Source organism: Callithrix jacchus, chromosome 2 (genome assembly GCF_049354715.1).
Source record: "Callithrix jacchus isolate 240 chromosome 2, calJac240_pri, whole genome shotgun sequence".
Classification (NCBI taxonomy): domain Eukaryota; kingdom Metazoa; phylum Chordata; class Mammalia; order Primates; family Cebidae; genus Callithrix; species Callithrix jacchus.
The window spans coordinates 142,654,573-142,677,247 of NC_133503.1; the positions used below are offsets into that span (position 1 = coordinate 142,654,573).

General features: G+C 38.1%; 1 protein-coding gene across 15 annotated transcripts in view; it reads right to left on the reverse strand.

Moving 5' to 3' along the window:
* Positions 1 to 22,675, reverse strand: part of MAST4 (microtubule associated serine/threonine kinase family member 4) — a 581,015-nt gene that overhangs the window by 338,564 nt on the left and 219,776 nt on the right. For 6 of the 15 annotated variants that reach the window (XM_054252228.2, XM_035291503.3, XM_054252227.2 and 3 more), the window contains exon 1: positions 9,235 to 9,341. The exons of the other annotated variants lie outside the window; for them this stretch is intronic. In XM_054252228.2, the coding sequence (XP_054108203.1) occupies positions 9,235 to 9,273 (39 nt within the window). In that variant the 5' untranslated portion in view covers positions 9,274 to 9,341. Of the gene's footprint in view, positions 1 to 9,234; positions 9,342 to 22,675 lie in introns of those variants that run through there. 15 annotated transcript variants of the gene reach the window in all.

Consider the following 22,675-nt stretch of genomic DNA (forward strand, 5'->3'; position numbering starts at 1 on the left):
AGGAGACCAAAGCATTGACCTACATTTTAAAGGCTGTCAAACTTTACATTTGGATATTAAGAAGCTGTAGGTTTGATGACTTGGGAGTTACCTGGACCCCTAATCTCCTGGGAGAATTGGGTTTCAACTCTGGCTACATACCACTGAGAGATGCTAATTGAATTGCTGTGGATTGTATCCAGACTATAGGCTTTAGAAAGCTTTCCAGGCAGTTCAGTGGGGTAGCCAGCTACATATGAACCAGGTCCTAAGGTTTAGAGACATGCACCACATTAAAGTTGATATATCTTGCTCAATTCCAAAAGACTGCACAAAATAGAAAAGAGTCTTTAAGGACCTTTCATTGATGGTGCTAAATACTACATAAGGGTTTTACTTAGACAATGAAGGAAGTTAAAAACAGGTACCCCAAACCCTCTTATTTAACTGATTATAAAGTAAAACATGCTTACTATTGGTTCAAAGAAAAATTCTTATGATCCCACTAAGATATAATAAATATTAACATTCTCGTGCATTTTCATGTTATTTTAGATAATAATGACGAAGAAAAAGAAAATAGGTTCTCAATGTTAGCTTCAGTAAATATTTTTTAGGCTTTCTATACCTCATTTGAATTCATACTCAGCAACTCTGCTAAAATTAAGTGTTAGTATTTTATTAGTGAGGAATTAAATAGCCTGGCCAACGTCACATAGTAAGAGGTAGAGACAATGTTAACACTCAAAAGTTCATGAATGCTCTTTCCTTCTATCCCACTAGGCTATGGCACAAACACACACACACACGTGCGCACAATGTTGCCACATGGTCTTTTACCCAGACACATGTATGTATGTCTATGTATCTGTGTATGATGCACATTTTTTTTTTTACTTTTTTAAAACATGCTTACTGTTTGACTAGGTTCTGGGGTACCTGTGGTTTGTTTTACAGGTAAATTGTATGTTATGAGAGTTTAGTGTACAGATTATTCCATTACCCAGGTAATAAGCATAGCACCCACTGGTTGTTTTTTTGTCCTCGCCATCCTCCCACCTTTCACCCTCGAGTAGATTCTGGTGTCTTTTATTCCATTCTTTTTGTCCATGTGTACTCAGTGATTAGTTCCTATTTCAAAGTGAGAGCATGCAATATTTGGTTTTCTGTTCCTTCGTTAGTGTGCTTAGGATAACAGCTTCCAGGTCCATCCATGTTGCTGCAAAGGACATGATCTCATTCATTTTTACAGCTGTGCAGTATTCCATACGTACCACATTTTCTTTATCCAGTCTACCACTGGTGGGCATTTAGGTTGATTCCATGTCATTGCTATTGTGAACAGCACTACAACGAACACATGTGTGCATGTGTCTTTATGGTAGAACAATTTATATTTCTTTGTATATATCCCGAATAATGGATTTGCTGAGTCAAATGGTAGTTCTATTTCAAATTCTTAAAGAAACTGCCAAACTGTTTTCCACAATGGTCGAACTAATTTACGTTCCCACTCGCAGTGTATGAGCATTGCCTTTTCTCTGTACCTCACCAACATATAATGTACATTTTAAATCATCTGTATATATATTACATATACAGTTAGCCTGCTCTTTTTTTCACTTGACCCTATTTTCAGCTTTTCCTCAAATCATTAAATATTTGTCAGAAGCATGATTTTTTTCTTTTTAGACAGGGTCTCACTTTGTCACTGAGGCTGGAGTGCAGTGGCGCAAACACAGCTCACTGAAGCTTCAACCTCCCAGGCTCGAGCAATCCTCTGGCCTCAGTCTCGCAGGTAACTGGGACTACAGGTGCACAGCACCACACCCAGCTAGTTCTTATGTTTTTTGTAGAGACAAGTTTTCACTATGTTGCCCAGACTGATCTCAAACTCCTAGACTTAAGCAATCCACCCACCTCAGCCTCCCAAAATGCTGGGATTACAGGTGTGAGCTACCGCACCCAGCCCAAAAGCATGATTTTAACGTCAATGTGGTCTTCTAACGTGTATTTCATGTTAGCTGCCAATCTCCATGTTTTTGGTTGCTTCCAAAAATGTTTTTAAAAAAAATGATTTCTAAGACACTTTAAAAAGCTCTATGGTTACGTATAATTTATTTGAAATGTACGTTTCAAGTAAATTTAAATATCCTATTTAGTTACGCTCTAGTGCTGACAACAAAATGATTGGTGGCTGCATGCATATTGATCTTCCCAAGTTCATGTAATTCTCAATTTTTATAGTTTATCTAGTTTATTGATTAGCTGGGCTTTCAGTCTCCTTTGTCTTTTGTCATTCTTTCAAATAACTTCATTGTTTTAAATGCAATACCAAAAATTTGTGGTCATCTTAAGAAATCTTTTGAGGCAAGTTAATTTTTTATATAATAAATAAAACCATACAACTCTCAAAAAGGAACCATAAGATTAACAGTGAAGTGGTAGCTAATTTTATCCATAAAGCTATTGCAACTGAGCATGAAACTCAGTTCTGGACTACTAAGGCAAGAATAGAAAGACACAGGATGGGTCACAGCTCTCATTATCTGATTAAAAGAAGTAAACTGGTTCACCTAGAGAGGGATAAACTTTTTTAGTGTTGAACTCTAATTTATCATGTGGGCCTAATATAAGAGACAGGGCACAACATAACGGAAGGGACTTCAAAGGGAGATTTACAGAAAGATGTTTTCTCACAGTCATTTCTTTTAGCAACACTCAATAAAAGCCAAGGACATAATGTGAAGTTGTAATTCTGTAAAGGGGTTTCAAGGGGAGCAGAGATGGGTGATGTAGGTGCATTGCATTCTGGTGATAGGACCTGCTATAGGGCAGACCTCTGGGAATCCAGGAGATAAGTGGTAAGAGGTCTCATGGGCTATTCCTCTCACACATCACTTCTCTGAGCCAAGCTATCACAGGATCTGTAGAGCAGAGCAATTTAAAACTGAGACAGCTTGCAGGACCTGCAGCACAGGTATCCTGCATTATTGATTCAAAGGAGCGCCATGTGCTTCAGATACTAAAATGGAAGGGGATGCACTAACATTTTCCCATGAGGATCAGGAGCCTGATTGGAAAGTTTATGTTATCTCACACAGCTGTGTGCAATGGGGGGCGGGGCGGGGCATGGCTTTTCACGAAAAGCAGCTTTGAGTCTGTTCAAATTCCTAAATTCAGTTCAGGCCCCAGTGATATATGCCATGAACACTTGAACACTGACTTTGGCTTGCAAAATGCTAAGAGCAAGGGGTAGTTCAGCATGTGTTCCTTATAAACCATGTTAGGTGTACTCCATCTGCCCATCTGGAGCTACTCCCGGCCCCATGCTGGGTCCTGGAGTCTGGCCTGAATGGACAACATCCATGGGCTCCCTTGACTTCTGGCGTCAACCTCGATTCTGCTAATGGGGAGCACAACAAGAGTTCACAAAATGAGGCTGAGATATCCCCTGGTCCCGCCCTGCAGATATGACTGGCTGTGTGCTTTCACCTAAGGTCACAGCTCCTGTCTCACTTCTTTGCTGTCTACTGGTTCTATAACTGTTTCCTCTCTCACCCTTTTAGGCCTAGAGGTGGTGATGGCTCTTTCTCACTTCTAGCTCCTGGCACTGCGCCATCCGTTAAATTTTCCCAATTCCTGCCCATACTTTTGCCAACAATCCCTCTATTAAGTTCTTCTCGAATTATCCAAGACAAGTATGCCATCTTTTCATTGCAGACCCTGCCTGATACCCATATTTAATTACTTAAAATTGCTGTGCAAGGCTTAGTGGTGATAGAGGGAAGAGAGCTAAGATTAACTAAGAACAATGTGCCAGGCACTGTGCTAAAAGATTCATAATCTCCTTCAATCTTTAAACACCTCATTTAGTTATCTCCATTTAGCGGACATGGAGATTCAGAGAGATCAGGAAACTTAACACAAGTTACAGAGCTATTCAATGGCACTAAACACACATTGACTCTAAAACCACTAATCCTCAATGATTTTATACTTTCAGTGTAAGATACTCCTACATGAAATAATTTTAAATAAATTACTTAAATTAAAGCATAGTAGGCCAGGTGCAGTGGCTCACGCCTGTAATCCTAGCACTTTGAGAGGCTGAGGTGGGTAGATCACCTGAGGTCGGGAGTTTGAGACCAGCCTAGCCAACATGGTGAAACCCTGTCTCCACTAAAAATATAAAAATTGGCTAGGTGTGGTGGCACATGCCTGTAATCCCAGCTACTTGGGAGGCTGAGGCAGGAGAATTGCTTTAACCCAGAACCCAAGAGGCGGGGGTTGCAGTGAGCCAAGATGACACCACTGCACTCCAGCCTGGGCAACACAGCCAGACTCTTTTTCAAAAAATTAAAAAATTAAATAACACGTTATAGGATTAGATTGCAAATAAAATCATGACTATTATAAAGTTCAAATTGGAATGCAGTAAATATAGAAAATTTCATGAAAATTTAAATTCATATTAATCTCTAATAAGCAGGAAGAATTTGGGCAAAATAAAGGAAGGTTATAATAGGTAAATGGGATGCATACAGTTTGGAGATTCCAAACACTGGGAGACATGGTTATGAAACAGGGATCTGGAAGGCAAAGATTTAGAGATGAGACCCAAAAGGAAGCCTGTGGCTAAACTCGCAGTATGCAGCATTTTTAACCTATCCTCAAGTAGATCACAGAAAGCCACAGGAGGATCTTACACCAGGGCAGTGATATGGGCTCTGGGCTAAGCAGCAGGGTGGACTGGAGAAGTGCCTGGGTCCAGTGGGGTACCAGACATTTCCACAATCCAGGTGTGGGAGAAGTTAGGCCTAGCCTGTAGACATACTTTGATGGTAGAATTGACAGGGTTTGGTGACAGAGGTCAAGAGATGGAGAAATCAAAGGTGGGAACTAGAATGATTTGGAGAATGACAATGCTGTAGTTTATTAACAATTGCCACTGCGCCTGCAATTCTGTGCCAGAGAGCCAGAATATGCAAAAATGGAGCTAGTAAACAAATGTGTTTATTTTACACTGCTAAAATCAATTGTTAGAGTATAAAATAGAATTTTTTTCTGAACATAAAATTTTGAGGACATGCCATTTTTATCCCCTAAGGATCAGGAAGTAGAAACTACAGAACTGTATCTATCTCGGAGGCAGAAATTGAACTCTTCCAATGGATAAGAAATACCACTCATACATAACACTGATTTGTCTAATAAACTAAGGACTCACAACTGCAAAAAGTTCATTTGCCATATGGATACTTCCTGTCCCAAAGATGTCTCAATGTCTTTCTGGAATTGCTGAAGAACAAAAGTGCTTTATCCCCAAGAGGAATTAATATTATCATAAATGTTTCTATTATAATCCTCCAACTAGACTTCTTCCCTATAGCCACCCAGAGTCTTCAAATATAGACAAAGTAATACTCCCATGTAATGATCCTAGTATTGAATTTCAGGTAAAGTGTAAACATAGGCATACTTATGTTAAAGTTGACACAGAAGAAACACTGAGACATTATAACTTGAATATACATCCATGCACCACGAGACAGAGGCAGTTTGATGCTCTGTCAGAACATAAGAATCTACTTTTTATGTTTTCTAAAATTGAATTCTAGACCAAGGCCATTGGAAAATAAGAGCCTAGGCCAGGGTAAGAAGGTTACCTTCTTGTTGTTGTTTTAAATAAGGTGGGAAGGCCCAGGGATGTAGGTAGAAAGTACGAGATTATGTTTAGAAGAAAGAGAAGCAAACAAAGCAAAAAACCTAAATACACTCACAAATCTAGAAATCTAAATGATAAACATTTAGATGTTTTTTGTTGTTGTTTAACTGCCTCTTATAAGAAATTTAGGGAAAACATTTTTTCACATTCCAGTTGCATGTGAGAGTCTGCAGGTGGATGGAAATGGCAATATTTAATTGCCGGGGTAGGGGGATGAAGGAGGAGTGATCATGAGATGATGATGCCAGGAAAAGCAAAGCACCAGAGGATGGCAGGAGAGGCATTGTCAGCTGCTCTGGGATGCCCCTTTCTTTTAGTAAGTCATGCCTGCCTGTTGTTCATTGTTCTCCAGCCTTAGAATCAATCACATTAGGGATAGGGACACTTTGATTAAAGCAAATAAAGTGAAACATATAACAGAAATCACCGAAACAATTAATTTCCCTGACAGTTAAAAAATATGATCCACGTATGAGGAATATTAGGCCCAAAAGGAGCCAGTTATCCTTTGATGAATTAGACCTGTCTAGAAATTCAAATTGCCCCAAGTCCAAGGTCTGCCCAAGCCTATCCATCCGTCAGAATTTACTGTGTTTTGAGATGCAATCTGAAAAGTTTCCTAGATTCTAACAGTGAAAACCATTGGGGCCTCTTTCTCTCATTCTCATTTCAAAGGCAGTGATTGAAGTGCTATCAGTAGTACTGGAAATATTAACACAGTCCATAGAAAAGATGGAAAAGTGTAGTCACTTAAGATGAACAACTCAGTTGTGCTGCCATTTTATGAGGTTGTCATACTTTGAAAAATTGTATGTTCTGACTAAAAATAATTTTTCAAAGTCCAAATTCTAAAAACACCACTAATAGTCCTGTGTTTCAAAGGCTAGAGGTACTGAACTTTTAAAAATTGGTTCTAAATACATACTGCATCATTTTACACTAAACATATACTATATTATTATAAAATTAGATCTCTGAGAATTAGAAGAGTATATACTCCAGATTTTTGGCATTGGGCTTTAAGTTAAAGACCTGGTTAGTCTCACATATTATGTATCTATTCAATGCACAGCTGCTTTTCAAAATAATATAAACTCACCAATATTAGTCTGTCCTAATGATCCCTGTAAAGAAATGTTTACTAGCTTTACTGATAACTGTTCTAACTTAAGGAAAAATTTAGACAACAAACATGGTGTATAAATACAACAAGTTCATTTCATAAGCAATGATATGTAATGTTATAAAGAAATCATCCCTTGGTTTGCAACAATATTTACTGAGTTCCTCCTAGATGTTAGTACATTTATTATATAACCCTTAGCATTTAAACAACTCAGTTATATGCATCTACTTAGTACAGTCAAAAGTCATACATTACAGTCTGCATTTTACAGAAGAATACACAGACACCATGAGGGTGTGTGACCTACTCAGGATGACCTTGCAACATAGGGTTGGAGCCAGGAATAGAAATGTGCAGGTTTCAGCCCAGCTTTACTAACACAGGTATACCTCATTGGCATGTTCAAATGTTCCACATAGCTATATTAGTAAATTAACTTAATTCTTAAATTCACTAGGTGGCGGTACTCTTACGAACTCTACAGTGACATCTGTGGTAATACAAACACATAAAGTGTGTATTCTGTAAATAGCTTCCTTACATTGGAATTTCTAAAAACAGCTACTCTATGTAATGTCTTTCTTTAAATGTTAGATGCAATGGGCGTAAAAGCAAAATAGGTTTTGTATAAAGCCACAGTAAAGTTGTAAACGTGAAGTGGCAGAACTTTTAAGCACTTTTATGTTGTTATTTTTCACAGCATGAAGACTTATCTCATCCAGAAGAGAAAACATTCTTTATCCATTATACAGTTGATGGCAGGTGTAGTAAAAGTATATTAAGTACAATAAAAATCTAGCTCTCTAATAATGTATTAACAAGTATTCCTTTGTTTTGTAGCAAACCTTTTAAATAAAAAACAGCTCCATTATTTTAATTAATGAAAAATAATGATTCCTTTATTTCTAAAATTAAAGGCCCATGAAATCCATGCCCCTCAGAAGCACCATATGCTTCAACCATCCCCTCTGAAGTTGTGATAATATATTTATCTTACAGAAATGACAAAAACTCAAAAAAGAATTTTTTCTGAAAAACACATTTTCAGATTATTAAAACCAATTAAAGAAAAGAGAAAACTCACAGAAGAATTACTATCCAGTCACTAATAATCTGAACTATTCAGAGTTTAATAGAGTTAACCATCTTTTTAACAAAGAGCCTTTCCATATTTAATCAGTGACCCCAAAGAGGACGTGGAGACAAACAGCTGTGCATTACCAGAACTTTATAGGGGTGATGAAAACAAAGGAAAGGAAATCCACAGCAGTGAGTAACCACACTGTGCATTCAAAAACAATGACCACACTGAAATTCAGTAAGGAGGTAGTCTGTTTACTTAGGTTTGAACAATAGATGGTATGAAACCTCAACTTCTCTAATCCATCTTTTGTTTAGCTGCAAATAATCCTTTAGTTGCCTATATGATAATATTAATATTATAGTAATATGAATATTAGTATTAATAATTGATACTTAGAACAAAAAGCAGACAGCTAGACCAGCTGAGATTCAAAGACTTAATATTAAGGAAACATTTCTAAATGTGCTATATATTCTATATTCCCAAGCATTTTTTTAACATCAAAATAATATATAAGAGTTTAATAATGGCTGATTAGATTCTTTCACAAAGAAAAATATCACTCATACACAGGACAAAGAGTTATGCAGGAGTTAACTGTACTAATGTTGAACATACTTATGTTTTGGCTTCCTTAAACTCACAAACTGCCAAGCAGATGTGTTTTTTTTTTCCAAGTTTTCTGATTTGCCAAGTTTTAACTCAGAATGCATTTGTACAATAAAGTCAGAGTAATTTCATTAGAGAAACTTGGGCACAAAAAAGCAAGGCAGTGAGATACATATCTTTTCTCATCTCAACATAAACAAATTACAGGAAACTTTGATTGAGCTGCCAGCAAAAACTTTCATTTCACTGATGGGGAAAATTCCCAGCAGCTGCACACAACTGCAAGGCGATCAGACAGATGCCGCTGAGCAGAGTTTGATCCCGACACAAAACTGAGTCCTGTGTTCCCAGAACTGAAAGGAGTTGCTACCCCTAGACAGACTTCCCAGACACTTGACAGCATGCCAGATCAGTGCATCAGCTGTCACTGCCAGCCACGATTTAACTATTCTTGAATAACCAGTAAAAAAACAAACCACCAAAGTGTCAAACTCAAAGTCATATCTATTGTCTCTGACAAAAGCAGCTTCCTCACTGAACCCTGGGATGTGTCATACCTGTTACTAGAAACTCCGTATAGCGATGCCATGTATATACTAAGAACTATGCACATATTCGTGCCCAGTAAAGGAATGACAAGAGAACTTTGAAATCCTCAATGGCTGGCCACTGACAATGCTACATGTCAAGAATGGAGCAATCTCCTACCTGGAGCCCTCTTCGTCTTAGAATGCTGGACTCATCCATCTCACCCTCCGCTTTCTCTGAGCCTCTCACAACAGTCTAGCCATGCTGTACTACCTCTACTTCGGCACGCTAATTCAGAGCCCCGCAGCTGCTAAACACTTACATCACGCTCTAGCTGATTGGAGCCCGGAGTCAGCTGGTCCAGCTTAGTTATTCACTCCAGCAACTTCGGAGATCACGGATGCTTGCAGTTCGGTGGGAGAGAGCAGCAAGTGGGTTCAGACACCTAATGCATTTATCCAGGCGGAGGCGGCTCTTGCTATTAAACAGAAATCATGAGATCCTTATTTTCCCTTCTTCAAAATGCTGGCCATGGCATTCCAGGAGACCACTAAACGGCTTTCGGCAGTAGCTTTGGGTCAAGCCCCTTCTGAAGCAACTATAAGGTCACTGTGGCTAAGTAAATCAGCGGTGACAGACACCTCTGTAAGAGGCAGCCGCTGATTGGGACGGTGAAAAACTAGGGCACAGCTGGTCAGCCAAGCAGCACCACTATGCCTGGCGTTCATCTCTTCTGAGGCATCAAAGAAAACAAAAATGTAGCAGAACACACATGCTGCCTGCAAACCTGAAAACGGAGGGCTCCAGGCAGCTGCTCTCCAGCCACCGAACCCTTTACACCTCCCAGCGTGAAAGCCCATTCATTTACATAAATACCTGCCAGTCAATTTCTAGCCCAAAGACAGAAACGGTTTAGATTTTAATTTCTCTCATGATAATAACTTAATTCTGCTGATACCTGACCAAAATGAAAAAGGGGAGGAGATTCTAAGAGCTGTCATTAGTTGGAATATTTAACCTATGTATAGTCTATAAGCAGCTAAAAAAAAATTGCCATCATGTGCAATTTCACAGTCTGTTTCAGCTTGTTTACTCCACTCATCCTCATCTTACTTCAGTTGAAACCAACCAAGAGATGAATATTAAGTTTTCATTACTGGCATGGCACAGGAGTAGCAACATACCATACTACCAATTTATAACAAATTATTCCTCCTTGGTGTCTATTCTAAAGATATTTAAATTCAGAGACTAGTTTGAACCTGAGAGATACAAGGACTATCTGCACTTTGTCTAGGAACCACCTCTTTCACTCTAACCCTTAGAAGAATTATTTTTCTTGAAAGTTAGGAAGACAGGTATAAAAAGTTTTTTTTAAATCAGTAATTCCTGGATTTTACCTAACTTAGTTATCTAGTGATGTTTAAATGTAGGAGAGGAAGAGGAAGTGTCTAGTGGTTCCTTACCCATTCACCTGCTATTCCACTAGTTTTCCATCTCTTTCTCGTGGTTAACAGACTGTTAGGCTTGCTATCAATGGATTAGGTTATATCATTAAAAATAGCTGAGGGACTTATGAATCTAACCACTGAAGACGAAGCATTCAATTTTATGTTCCCAAACGGTCTTTGCATATGTCTCCAGACATACAAAGAGAAGCCTGTCAAGAAATGCCACCCCTAGCAGAGAAGGGTGTCAGGGTTTTCCACTTAGGCATGTTCACCATACCACTTGAGAAACAAAGCCCCAGAGAGCTTTTAGCTCTTGCTTATATGTGCAGGAGTAATACCATCTCCAAAGCAAAACCCAGCACAAAAACTGGTCAGTCCTCAAGTCAAAGTGTACCAACAAATTCTAGCACAAATGAATTTTTAAAAAAGATTTTTAAAACTATGTTTTTTGTTTAAATCAAAGGACAAAATAAAGGAAACCAAAACCACCTAAGAGAGGGAGAAAGGGCCAGCTTTGCTATATCTTTTGACAACCCGTGATGCTGGTGGAGAATAAACCTCCAACCTTCCCAGGCTCACCTGCACTTTAATCTATTCCTGCAAAGAGAAAATCTGGCTCTTCAATGAAAACAAAGGAAATGACAGTTGTTGCCTGCTTTCTCCCTCAAGTCACCCTCTTGAGAGAGGAGCACAAAAGTTCCCTGAATGTGAAGAACTGTTTTAGACAAAGCCTTGGCAGCAGCTCCGAATATATTTATCAACTTACAGTGTCATTGCTATCTGCCCACAGAGGCATAAGGCAGTCCTGACTAATTTTGGAAAATATCTTGACCCAAGAAGCTCAAATTTTAAAAGCAAAAGCCAAGCATGGTGTACTCATATACACATCTACTCTGAGGACTACAATCTTCATTGTGCGGGTCCTTCTAGAAAAACTGTGGTCTAGTGGAGTGTACCAAGTTCCAACGAGAAATAAAAAGGGTGGGCAGGGGGAAAGCAAACCATTTTTTCCCCTTGAAACACAAATTGGGTCACCAGGAGAACTAAACAAAACAGGTAGCAAGCCCAGAAGTATCTTCTGTGTCCAATTGTGTAAGCTAGTTGGAGGTACTAACAGAAGACATTCTGAGGACAAACTGTCAAAACATCAGCTGACGAGCATGCATCTTAGGTGCTCTGCATCTGGAGGTGTTTGGGAAGTGCTGGGAGTGATAAACAAGAATCTGGCTAAGGACGAAAAGTATGTTTCTTAACAAAAGAATATTGAAGATAAAATCTAAGTGAGTGTTCCACCGTTAACTAAGTCTAAAATGAGGATTATAACCATCATGCCATCAAATCTAGTATGAAAAAATATCGATTACCTGTCAAAATGTATCATTTTGAAAAGTGATACACATACGTTTTAAAGAAATAAAACCAGCCGGAGGCAAAAACATTTGGGACAAAAATGAAAGGCTGCTGAAAAATAACATCAAGCAATAATGGCTTAGCTGAGGGAATAGTAAAAGGAAAATTGCTACATTTACCCTTTGCTATATATTTTCTCATCAAGATAAGCCATGTGTTAAAATGCAATAAAAACTTCAAATGATGACACTATTCACAGGTAATAATTAGGATCTAGCCTAATTTCCATTAATAAACTCATTTTTCCTGTGATTTTATACCTTCATGGAATATGTTCACAATATTGTGAGTCAATGCACAAAGTACCAGCCTCAATATGTATTGCTTTTACATGTGTATTCAAATAATAAAATCTGGTAGGCTTTGTCATTAATTGTAATATAAAGCCAGGGGTTTTGTGGTATTTCATTTAAAAAAAATATTTCTATGGATACACCACAGGCCTACTCTATTATAGGCATAATTTACTTCCTGGAATACTCAAAATCCATGGTCACTGTAAGGGGTCAAATTTAAATTTTAATAATTATTGCAATTAAATGGTTTGCAGAAACAAAAACAATTCCAAATATCAACTGAGAAAAACCAGGAGGAAAGAAAACATTTGGTTGAACATATTTCAAAAAGGCATACATTGACATTTGGTAATACTGTTCACAGTGATGTTTGGTACAAGGATATGGGTTTGTCCTCTGATTCACATGGTCAGATATTTTTCACATGCAGTCATGTGCTATATAATACTGACATTTCAGCCAGTGATGGGCCACATATATGACAGTGGTCCCATTCGAGTATAATAGGGCTGAAAAATTCCTATTGCCTAATGACACCTTGATGATAGTGACCCTGTGTAGACCTAGGCCAGTGTATGTGTGTGTGTGTGTGTGTGTTTGTGTGTTTTAGTTTTTAACAAAAAAGTTTAAAAAGTTTAAAAAAATAGATAAAAGCTTAAAGAATAAGAATATAAAGAAAGAAAAGTATTTTGGTACAGCCACATAATATGTGTTTTAAGCTAAGAGATAAATAGTGAAAAAATTTAAAAGTTTATAAAGTAAAAAGGTTACAGTATGCTGTCAATTTATTGAATAAAGAAAAATATTTTTAATGAATTCAGTGTAGCCTAAGTGTACATTATTTGTAAAGTCTACAGTAGTACACAGTATTGTACAAGATCTTCACATTCACTCACCACTCACTCACTGACTCACCCAAAGCAACTTCCAATCCTGCAAGCTCCATTCATAAGTGCCCTATACAGATATAAAATATCATTTATATTGTGTTTTTAAGGTAACTTTTCTATGTTGAGATATACAAACACTTGCCATTGTGTTACAGCTGACTACAGTATTCAGTACAGTAACATGTGGTACAAGTTTGTAGCCTAGGAGCAACAGAGTATACCATCTAGGTTTGTATAAGTGCACACAACAATGAAATCACCTAGCAATACATTTCTCCAAACTTGTCCCTGTTAAGTGACACATGACTGTACTTAGAAATAAGTTACCTCTCTTCACTAGTTCTGTGTCAGTTACCCTAAACTAAACAAATCTTCTGATGTTACCCATTCTTCAGCAACTGAAATGTTCACTGAGGTAGTGCTGTGAGGAACATTTGAGGAGTTTCCACTCCACTCCACTCCACTGGCCTAATCCAGCCATATCTGGCAGCTCTCACTGAACTGCTTATCCGAAAGCCATGGGAGCTGAAGTCGGAGGGCAGTGGAGAGGATCATTTTCTGATAAAGAAGTTGTTTCTCCTGCCACATTAGCCAGAAGGAGGAATGACAGGAGTACCACTGTGTTGCCTTTCTCTCATCCCACCAGTCAGAGTTCTTGGTGTGCTAGGAATGTGATTTCCAATAACATCACCACAATCTGGGGTGGGATCTCTCTTAAACATCTTCTTACGTTAAGTGTGACCATGATCACTACTTCTCAACAAGGTAGACAGCCACAAAATACATATCCTGTTGGTTACTTGTAGACAACAGATCAAGGGTTCATATGTCTCTCTACATGTTCATTCAGAGGTAAGTCAACATGGCCAAGTGGATGAATACCTCCATTCATTCACTGATTACTTCTTTCCATTAATAGATAACTGCCAGTGGCCAATGAATGTTTACTATTAGGTCATAAAAGGTTACAAAGGAGAAACAGATGATTCATGAAAATATATACATCCATTATTGTGAGTATAATCATATCATGAATGCCAAAGAGCAACCCAGCTGTGAGATTAGTGTCTATATTTAAATTTTCTTAATTTTTGTACTTTATTTTCCCCCATGTTTCAATTCTAAATATTAATAACAATGGCTGTCCAGGTGCCACAGCTCAGGCCTGTAATCCTAGCACTTTCAGAGGCTGAGACAGGTGAATCACCTGAGGTCAGGAGTTCAAGACCAGCCTAGCCAACACGGTGAAACCCCATCTCTACTAAAAATATAAAAATTAGCAGGGTGTCGTGGCACATACCTGGAACCCCAGCTACTCAAAAACTGAGGCACAAGAATCACTTGAACCCAGGAGATGGAGGTTGTAGTGAGCCAAGATCATACCACTGCAACTCCAGCCTGGGTGACAGAGCAAGACTCTGTCTCAAAAAAAAAAAAAAAAAAAAAAAACAATGGCCAACATTTGTTGATCACATTATGTGCCAGTCATTGTTCTAAGTATCTTATATGTATCATCTCATTAAATCCCCACATGAATGAGGAACCATTATAATCCCCATTTCACATATGAGGAATCAACACTTAGAGAAGTTAAATAACTTTCTTAGATTCCACAGCCAAGCCAAGCCAAGGTGTATTAGTCCATTTTCACACTACCTAAGAGAACTGCCTGAGACTAGGAAATCTATAAAGGAAAGATGTTTAATTGACTCATAGTTCAGCATGGCTGGGGAGGTCTCAGGAAACTTACAATCATGGCCGAGGTGAAAAGGAAGCAAAGCACCTTCTTCATGAAGTGGCAGGAAGGAGAAGTGCCAAAGGGGAAGAGCCCTTTATAAAACCATGAGATCTCAGGAGAACTCACTCACTATCATGAGAACAGCATGAAGGAAACCGCCCCCATGATCCAGTTACCTCCACCTGGACTCTTCTTGACACATGGGGATTACGGGGATTATAATTCAAGTTGAGATTTGGGTAGGGACACAAAGCCAAACATATCAGCTGGGATAGGATACCAACTTTGATCAGGCTAACTCCAGAGTTTGGGCTCCTAACACCATGTTCTACTGACTCCTGGAGTTTAAACAAAGAAGGAAACAGTGCTTTCAAAGTGAATTAATAATGTGAAAAGCGACAGATCTTTTAGCTCCTAAGGAAAAATGAGCACATCATAAGCTGTCAATGGTCAGAACATACCAGAAAGAGCATCTTGAATCCCCAATTCTGAGCCATGTGCCTCTAAAAGAAAAAAGCAGCAGGGCCCCAGCTAGAGATACCCCCTCAGCAGGAGGGGATGGAGGAAGAGGGCTGACCAGAAACAGGTTTCTTACTACTTTCCTCTTAAATGTCTCTGGGCCTGCACTCTGAGTTTGAACAACTCTTCATCCTTCTGACTTCAAAATTATACAGTCCTAAATATAACACATTTATTTACAATCAAGTGGATTCCACAAAATCAAGAGCCCCTTTTCCATTGCCATGCCAGGCATAACATACATCCCTGCTAACTTGCGGGGGTTTTGGCAGCTCTTCATTTGCTAGTCTGATGCTTTTTCTGGAATTTACCCTTGAAGGCCACTCCTTAATTCACTCTTTCCTTTTAGGTGAAATGACTCAGGGCAAGGCTGTTCACTCTGTTCTGAGTAGTGCTAGGAAGAAAGGAGGAAAAACCCCAACTCTGACGTCTGCCTTGATTTTCTGGAAGCCATGACTCCACAGTGTACTTAGAAGTACCAGGCACTAACAGCCAGTCCTTGTGCAGGCTTTGCCAAGGAAAAACCTGGTAGGCTGGGCAAGTCCCTGAACTGCCTTGAGCTTTGGTTTCTCGTCTGTAAAATGAAAATATTATGGGCTTATCATCAGGAAGCTGGGGAAGTGAAGAAGAGGCAACCATCTGGGAAATTGGGAAACTGGTCTCACTGCCCTCAAGGTAAGAGCAGCCCACGCCCCTCACTGTGGACACATGGTCCCTCCCTAGTGAACCCACAGTCCTGTCTCCCAACCCTCCTCCTCCTCCAGGCCATTACTATCACACCAAGTGTCTGTTTCACAAGGCTGCTCAGCTACCTTCCTGGCTTCAAGGCTCCTGTCCTGAGCATACCAAGGTCTCCCATCAGCCCCTCCTCATCACCAGTCTCCCGAATCAGACAGCAGAGCTCAGAAACCAATCATGAGTGGAGAGGCTCACGTGCCTAAAACACACACTACAGCATTAATGTTAACTCTGAGAACATGTTAAATCCTTAGCTAAGGTTGACATGAGTCTTTATTACCATTTAAAATTAATGCCATAATATTACACTATTACTACCTGCTGTTATTAATGGCTAATCTTTAGAAATATTTACTATTCATTAAAGTAACATACAAATGAACCAGATATTAATTACCAGTGTCATCAAAATTCAAAAGTAAAATAACACTGGAAACCAGTTCCACATATTTAAAGTACAAAGAGATATTACACTCAGGAACAGATACCAAAACCACTAATTTTCTTTCCCTATATTCTAAAACAGTCATTTGAAATTTTAAAATAAAGTTCTAACTTCTAAGGTTAACAAAGTTAAAGAAACAGCAGACACATACTGTATATGTCTTTTTCTCACCAAAGAAAACAGACTTTAAACCTGTCAGAAAGACTAAAACAAAGGACAAGCTGCCTTCCAGGAAAAGAAGGAATTTTTTTCCACACCAAAGAAAAGAGTGGCTCTAACGCCTTCCCACTGATAACACACAAAAGTCTGAATTTCTCCAAAGTGTGGCATTTTCTAAAACACGTTTCATTTAGCAAAAATTGCAGGTGGGGTCAGCAGCAAGCATATACCTATGAAATATGCTGTATCCCACGCTTCCTGCATTCAGCTATGTTCCTTTCCACCTGCGATCCTGAAGACTTCTTAAATGTATGCAATTGGTGATTTCTACAATGTAACATGCATGATTTTGCTTAAGGCTTCTCACAAGAAAGCTATATTGCCTTGACGTTTGCATCACCTTTTTTTTATCTAATTATTTCTGGCATATTAGCCATCAAATCACTACTGACAATATGACAGGAATCATGGTATTGAAAAAATTACATCCTAGGAGGAAATAATAAAATATAAATCACATACATAATTTTCTTTTGAACATTTTAACAATGACACCCTCATATACATATGAAATATAGCAGACTATCCTCATAAATACTCTAACATCAATCACAACAGGAAAATATTCTCTACTTTGAAAACATGCGAATCCAACAAAATATAGCATTTCTAATAAAACTGGGTAATAGAACTTCATTTTTTTCATACAAGAGCATTTATGAAGATCTGACGATTGGAAATAGCTCCAATATATATTTTTTCAATTATGTCCCTTCGTGTCTAAATGACGCACAGCTAACACTGGGACCATGAACTAATATTTGGCAAAATCCCATATTTCATATTAACAGACAGATTAAGATGGGAATAGATGAGTGAAGTGATGTTGGCAGTATTGCCATTGTAGGATATCTATCAACTGCACAAGCTTTAGAAACTCATATGTTAACATGTATGTTTACTAAAGATAATACTACTGACATCATCTAAGAATTTTATGAGCTTCTGAAACAGAGCAATATTCTTAAAATTGTTCCTAAAGTGAAAATGTATACCTAGAGATAAAAGATCAAGGAAAATCATTATTTTTAAAATTTTGGACTCTATATTCCAAGTATAGTTACTACATCAGAGACTAGAAAAGCACATTCAGGCTACATAGGTGTTAAAAAATCCCACAATGGCTGGGCACAGTGACACACACCTATAATTCCAGCACTTTGGGAAACTGAGGCAGGTGGATCACCTGATCCCTGGAGTTTGAGACAGTTTGAAATGTTTAAGAAGTTTGAAATACCATCTCAACAACAACAACAAAAAAAAAACAGCCACAAAAATTAGCTGATGTGGTGCTGTGTGCCTGTAGTCCCAGCTACTCAGGAGGTTAAGGTGGGAGGATCAACTGAGCCTGGGAGATCTAAATAGCAGTGAGCTGAGATCACACCAGTGCACTCCAGCCTGGGGGACAGAGTGAGATCCTGTTGAAAAAAAAAATATCCCACAGTGAGGAGAAGCTAAGTTCTAGGTTAAATGCACTGTTGCCTAGCCAAACTTCTCGAAAAAAAAAGTTAACATAAAATGGAAAAAACTCTGGAAAATTTTCTAAGGAGAAAAACTAAACTTGTCACCCTGGAATTTAAAATATGATTGACCAAAGACAAACATTTTAACTAAAATTAGTGTGGGATCCCACATGAAATTAATCAAGCATTCTTTCTTACATCTGTGTTTTTATACTGACAGGTATTACAACACAGATCTGAACCACCTGCGCTAGCTGACTATTTTAAACCCTCAGTTTAAGATAATGTCTTCAGCACTGGTCTACCCACGAGCATCACGTTAAACTAATTCTGAGATTCTGACCACAGGCTTTACTCTGATCTTGTTTGCATTACAATTGCACACGTTGCCAAGCATTTCTGGTGACTTCCACAAATACTGAGCAGTCAAATAGGTCCGAGAGAGATATATAAATTTTTTTTAATAGCTAAATTTATTTTAGGTAGCAATGCAGAAGTCTAGATGTTTCCCCCTGAATCTTGCTCTTCATTCCACTACTCCCTATTCCCTACATTTGGTTTGACTTCCTATCATCCTGCACTAACATGTCATCCATTTCAGACGCAAATAGAAATGAGGTTGCCACCTGCTGACTAGTTAACAGTTGAAAGAGAAGTGCTCCTTGAGACTCTATCATATAACACAGTAAGCAATGTGTGTTCCTCTTCTCTAGTACATTAACTCTGTCTTCTAGCATCCCTTCAGTATATTCTTTTTAACACAAAATGGGCTCCAGATTCTATCTCATTAATCCTCATCAGTTTCTTGAGAAGTAGAAAGAGAAGAGACCGGTCCAATTTACCAATGAGGAAAGTGAGATAATGAGGTTACAAGAAGAGCCCAAGGTCATGAACACAGAAGAAAGGCAGAGCTAACAAGAGAATTCGGGCTTTGTAGGCCAGAACGCAGGGCCAAGGCGGCTGCCATGTTCCAGAACACTTCCCTCCCCTTCTTCCTGCACTTTCCTCGTCCTTCTCATCACCATTGCAGCAGCAATCCAAGGGCATGCACTGCCCTGCAGAACTTTCAGATAGACACACAAACAAATAAAAAACCAAATGTGTGCGTACCCACACATACATATGCATATGGTGGGAGAAATAGAAGCATTAAGTGAAGATCAGACCAAGGAGATATACGTAGGAAGAAGTCACTTTAAGCACCACCTGAGGACACAGTATTTGTATATATCTAGTTGAGCAAGAAGATGTGGAAATTACAGTGCTTAAACTACAAGGGCACAAAGCATAGTGAAATCTGTTCTGTTTTTTTTTTTTCTTTTTAGTGTCAAAGTTTCTTTTGATACTACAAAACCACAGAGTCAAGCATCAATACTCAAAATACCGTATGATTCTTGGGATCAGGGTATACATTGAGACCATGGCTCTTCCCTAAGACCCTGATGAGCACCTCCTCTCTGTATTGCCTTTCTCCATCTCTTAGTTCAAGAAAAATAAACATATGTCTAGTTTTCTTAATAACATTTTAAAATTATAAAAATAGATGGCAGAACATCTGGAAGACACAAGAACATCCTAAAGTCATATCTAATTTAAATGCACAATGATTTATAACCAAAATGTACATGCACTCTTATGTATACAGGTCCTGGAAAATTTTTTTTTAAATTGTCTTTAAAATTGCTCTTAAAGTAAAATTTAAGGATGGCTTTCTTTGATCGAAATCCATTTACAATAGTCTTCCAAAAAATGGCAGTAGATGTTTAAGAAGTTTAATCCTTCTGGAAGTTGATTTAATTTCTTGTATTTATTTTCTATTTTATATAAGAATTTAATAGGGGCTCTAGCATATTATCCTTAAAAATCAAGGCAATCTATCTCAAGTTTTATACACTGATATAAAGTCCCTCTGTTCTGTTTGAAATCCCCAGCTCATTCATTTATATTCATTAATCTTAATGATATCATTAATGCACAATGTGTTTCACAGAAACTAATTGTATTTTGCCAGAATCAAACATTAACAATTATGCCTCCCATTATCACCTAATAAAATAAAATTTGAAAACTCTCAGGCACATCAATGAATATTTTGGAATATTAGCTGATTTGCATTTTTAATGCTATAATAAATTGACCACATTATCATCAATTAGATAAATTAATATTCTTTAAGTAAGGCAATGGGGAATTATTTTGTTAGAAATTGACAACACTTCACTCTCACTTCCCTGAGCGTTATTGACTATAAGCTTAGCCCTCTTTGTCCCCTTATCTAAAGCTGGTTTTTGTGATTCAAGCTAATACCACACAACAGAACATATTCCTCTTTAATTTTATACACTTATCATTGCTTTAAGCAATAACAGGAGATTAGGGAGTCAGTGCTTTTCAAGTAAAGGAGAAATATCTACCTGGACAATAAAAATGCCCTGAGACTGAAGTGCATGAATTGATTTGTTTAAATCACTGTATTACTATTTGGTTTTATCCCCTTGATTCAAAAACCAATCACTAAATATCTACTATGAATCAGACATTACGATGGATGTTTGAGAACAGAAAGAGGAAAAAGGCTCAGTCCCACCAGAATGCAGTCATGGGGTTGAAAGACACACGGGTAAACAAACAAAATAAGGGGAGATAAGTGGAGACACAGGGACAAGACACTCCAGGTGCTGGTAGTGCAGGAACACCAAGGAAGGAATAACTCAGAGGGGAGGGTAGAGAGTAAGGGAAGGTTTGAGAGAGAAGGTTAACAGAGTCCAAAACAGCAGTTCTCAAATTTATCTACACATTAGAATCAATGGAAAATCTTTTATAAATTTCAAAAAGACTAAGGCCATAAACAACCCAATCAAATCATAATCTCTGGAAGTAAGTAGTTTCTGAAGTCACCCCTGGTGATTCCAAAGTGCAGATAAGTTTAGAAATCCCAGGTCTAATGGAAGCAGAAATTCTAGGTGGGGTAGAGGACGGATGGGAAGCTGGGGAAGCATGCCAAGCCCAGAGAGCAGCATGTGCAAAGGCAAACAGGGGTAATGGAGCTGAAAATGCAGTGTGATGGCAGCCAGGGTGCAGCCATTCTCTCCAACCTCAAAATATCCTGGACTTCGATACCTGTACAGGTCTAGAAAACCAGACCCCACGAGTTCTGTCTCTTTCCCTCTTTCCAGATTCACAGAGTGTATTTTCCTTCTACTTAATACACTCTTACATAAAACAGCTCAATACCTAAAAGACTTTCTCACTATATTCCTGTAATATTTCTCATAAATGATTATAAAACTTGAGGAAAGGTGTGGGGATGAGAGAGGTGACTCATGGGAACAGAAGGGCAAGGAAGCATTGATTCTTGTGGCCAGGAACAGAGATGTCCAATCTTTTGGCTTCCCTGAGCCACACTGGAAAAAGAATTATCTTAGACCACACATAAAATACATTAACATTAACAATAGCTGCTGAGCTTTAAAAAAAAAAAATCCAAAAAAATCTCATAATGTTTAAGAAAGTTTACTTCTTAAAGAGTTAGGCTACATTCAAAGCTATCCCAGGCTGCAGGTTAGACAAGCTTGCGATAAAATAATATGCCTTTAATCTCTTTTCACCAAAGACTATTATTTTCATGGAAAGACAAGGCACTTTTCCTAAGTCTTACTCTAAAAATGAAGTTCAGTGAATTGGATAAGTCCTATCTCTCTTGGCTTTACTAAACACATTACATGGATCAATTATTAAAAGCAAACGGGCTCCTCCTTCTTTTCCTCCTTGAGGATTCTTGAATGCCACCTGAACTCTGGTGATGAATCCATACCTTACCTGACAACCTTGAAAACCTGTCACCACTCTCCTCTGGGCCAGCAGGTAAGGACGTTTGTGAGGAGCCTGTTAATTGTGCACTTCAACTGTCCTCTAAAGAAAACTGGATTCGAAAGGATGTATGTATCCTGTTTTACCTACAGACAAACCTAATAAATTAAATCTGAATCTTCTTTGTAAAGCAATACCCTAAGCCATCAGAAATAATACCAATTTTTTTAGGGGGAAATTATAACAAAATCTGAATACTTTAATAAAAGGCAGAATTTTTTTTAAGTCTTATTTTTCTTTTGAAATACAAGTAAATCAGACCCCCCTTACACTCTGGGGATAGATTCCAGGATGCCCAGTGAATGCCTGAAACCACAGATAGTACCAAACCCCATATATACTGTTTTTCTTTATTAATATATATACATACTTATGATAAAGTTTAATTTATAAATTAGGTACAGTAAAAGATTAATAGTAATAGAACAAGTATAACAATATGCTGTAATCACAGTTATGTGAATGTAGTCTCTCTCAAAATACTGCACTGTATTCACCTTAAATACAGTATTATCTACATGTATTAGTCATCATTTTTATACCAAAAAAGAAGTATCTTTAAACATTTTGGTATAAAAATCA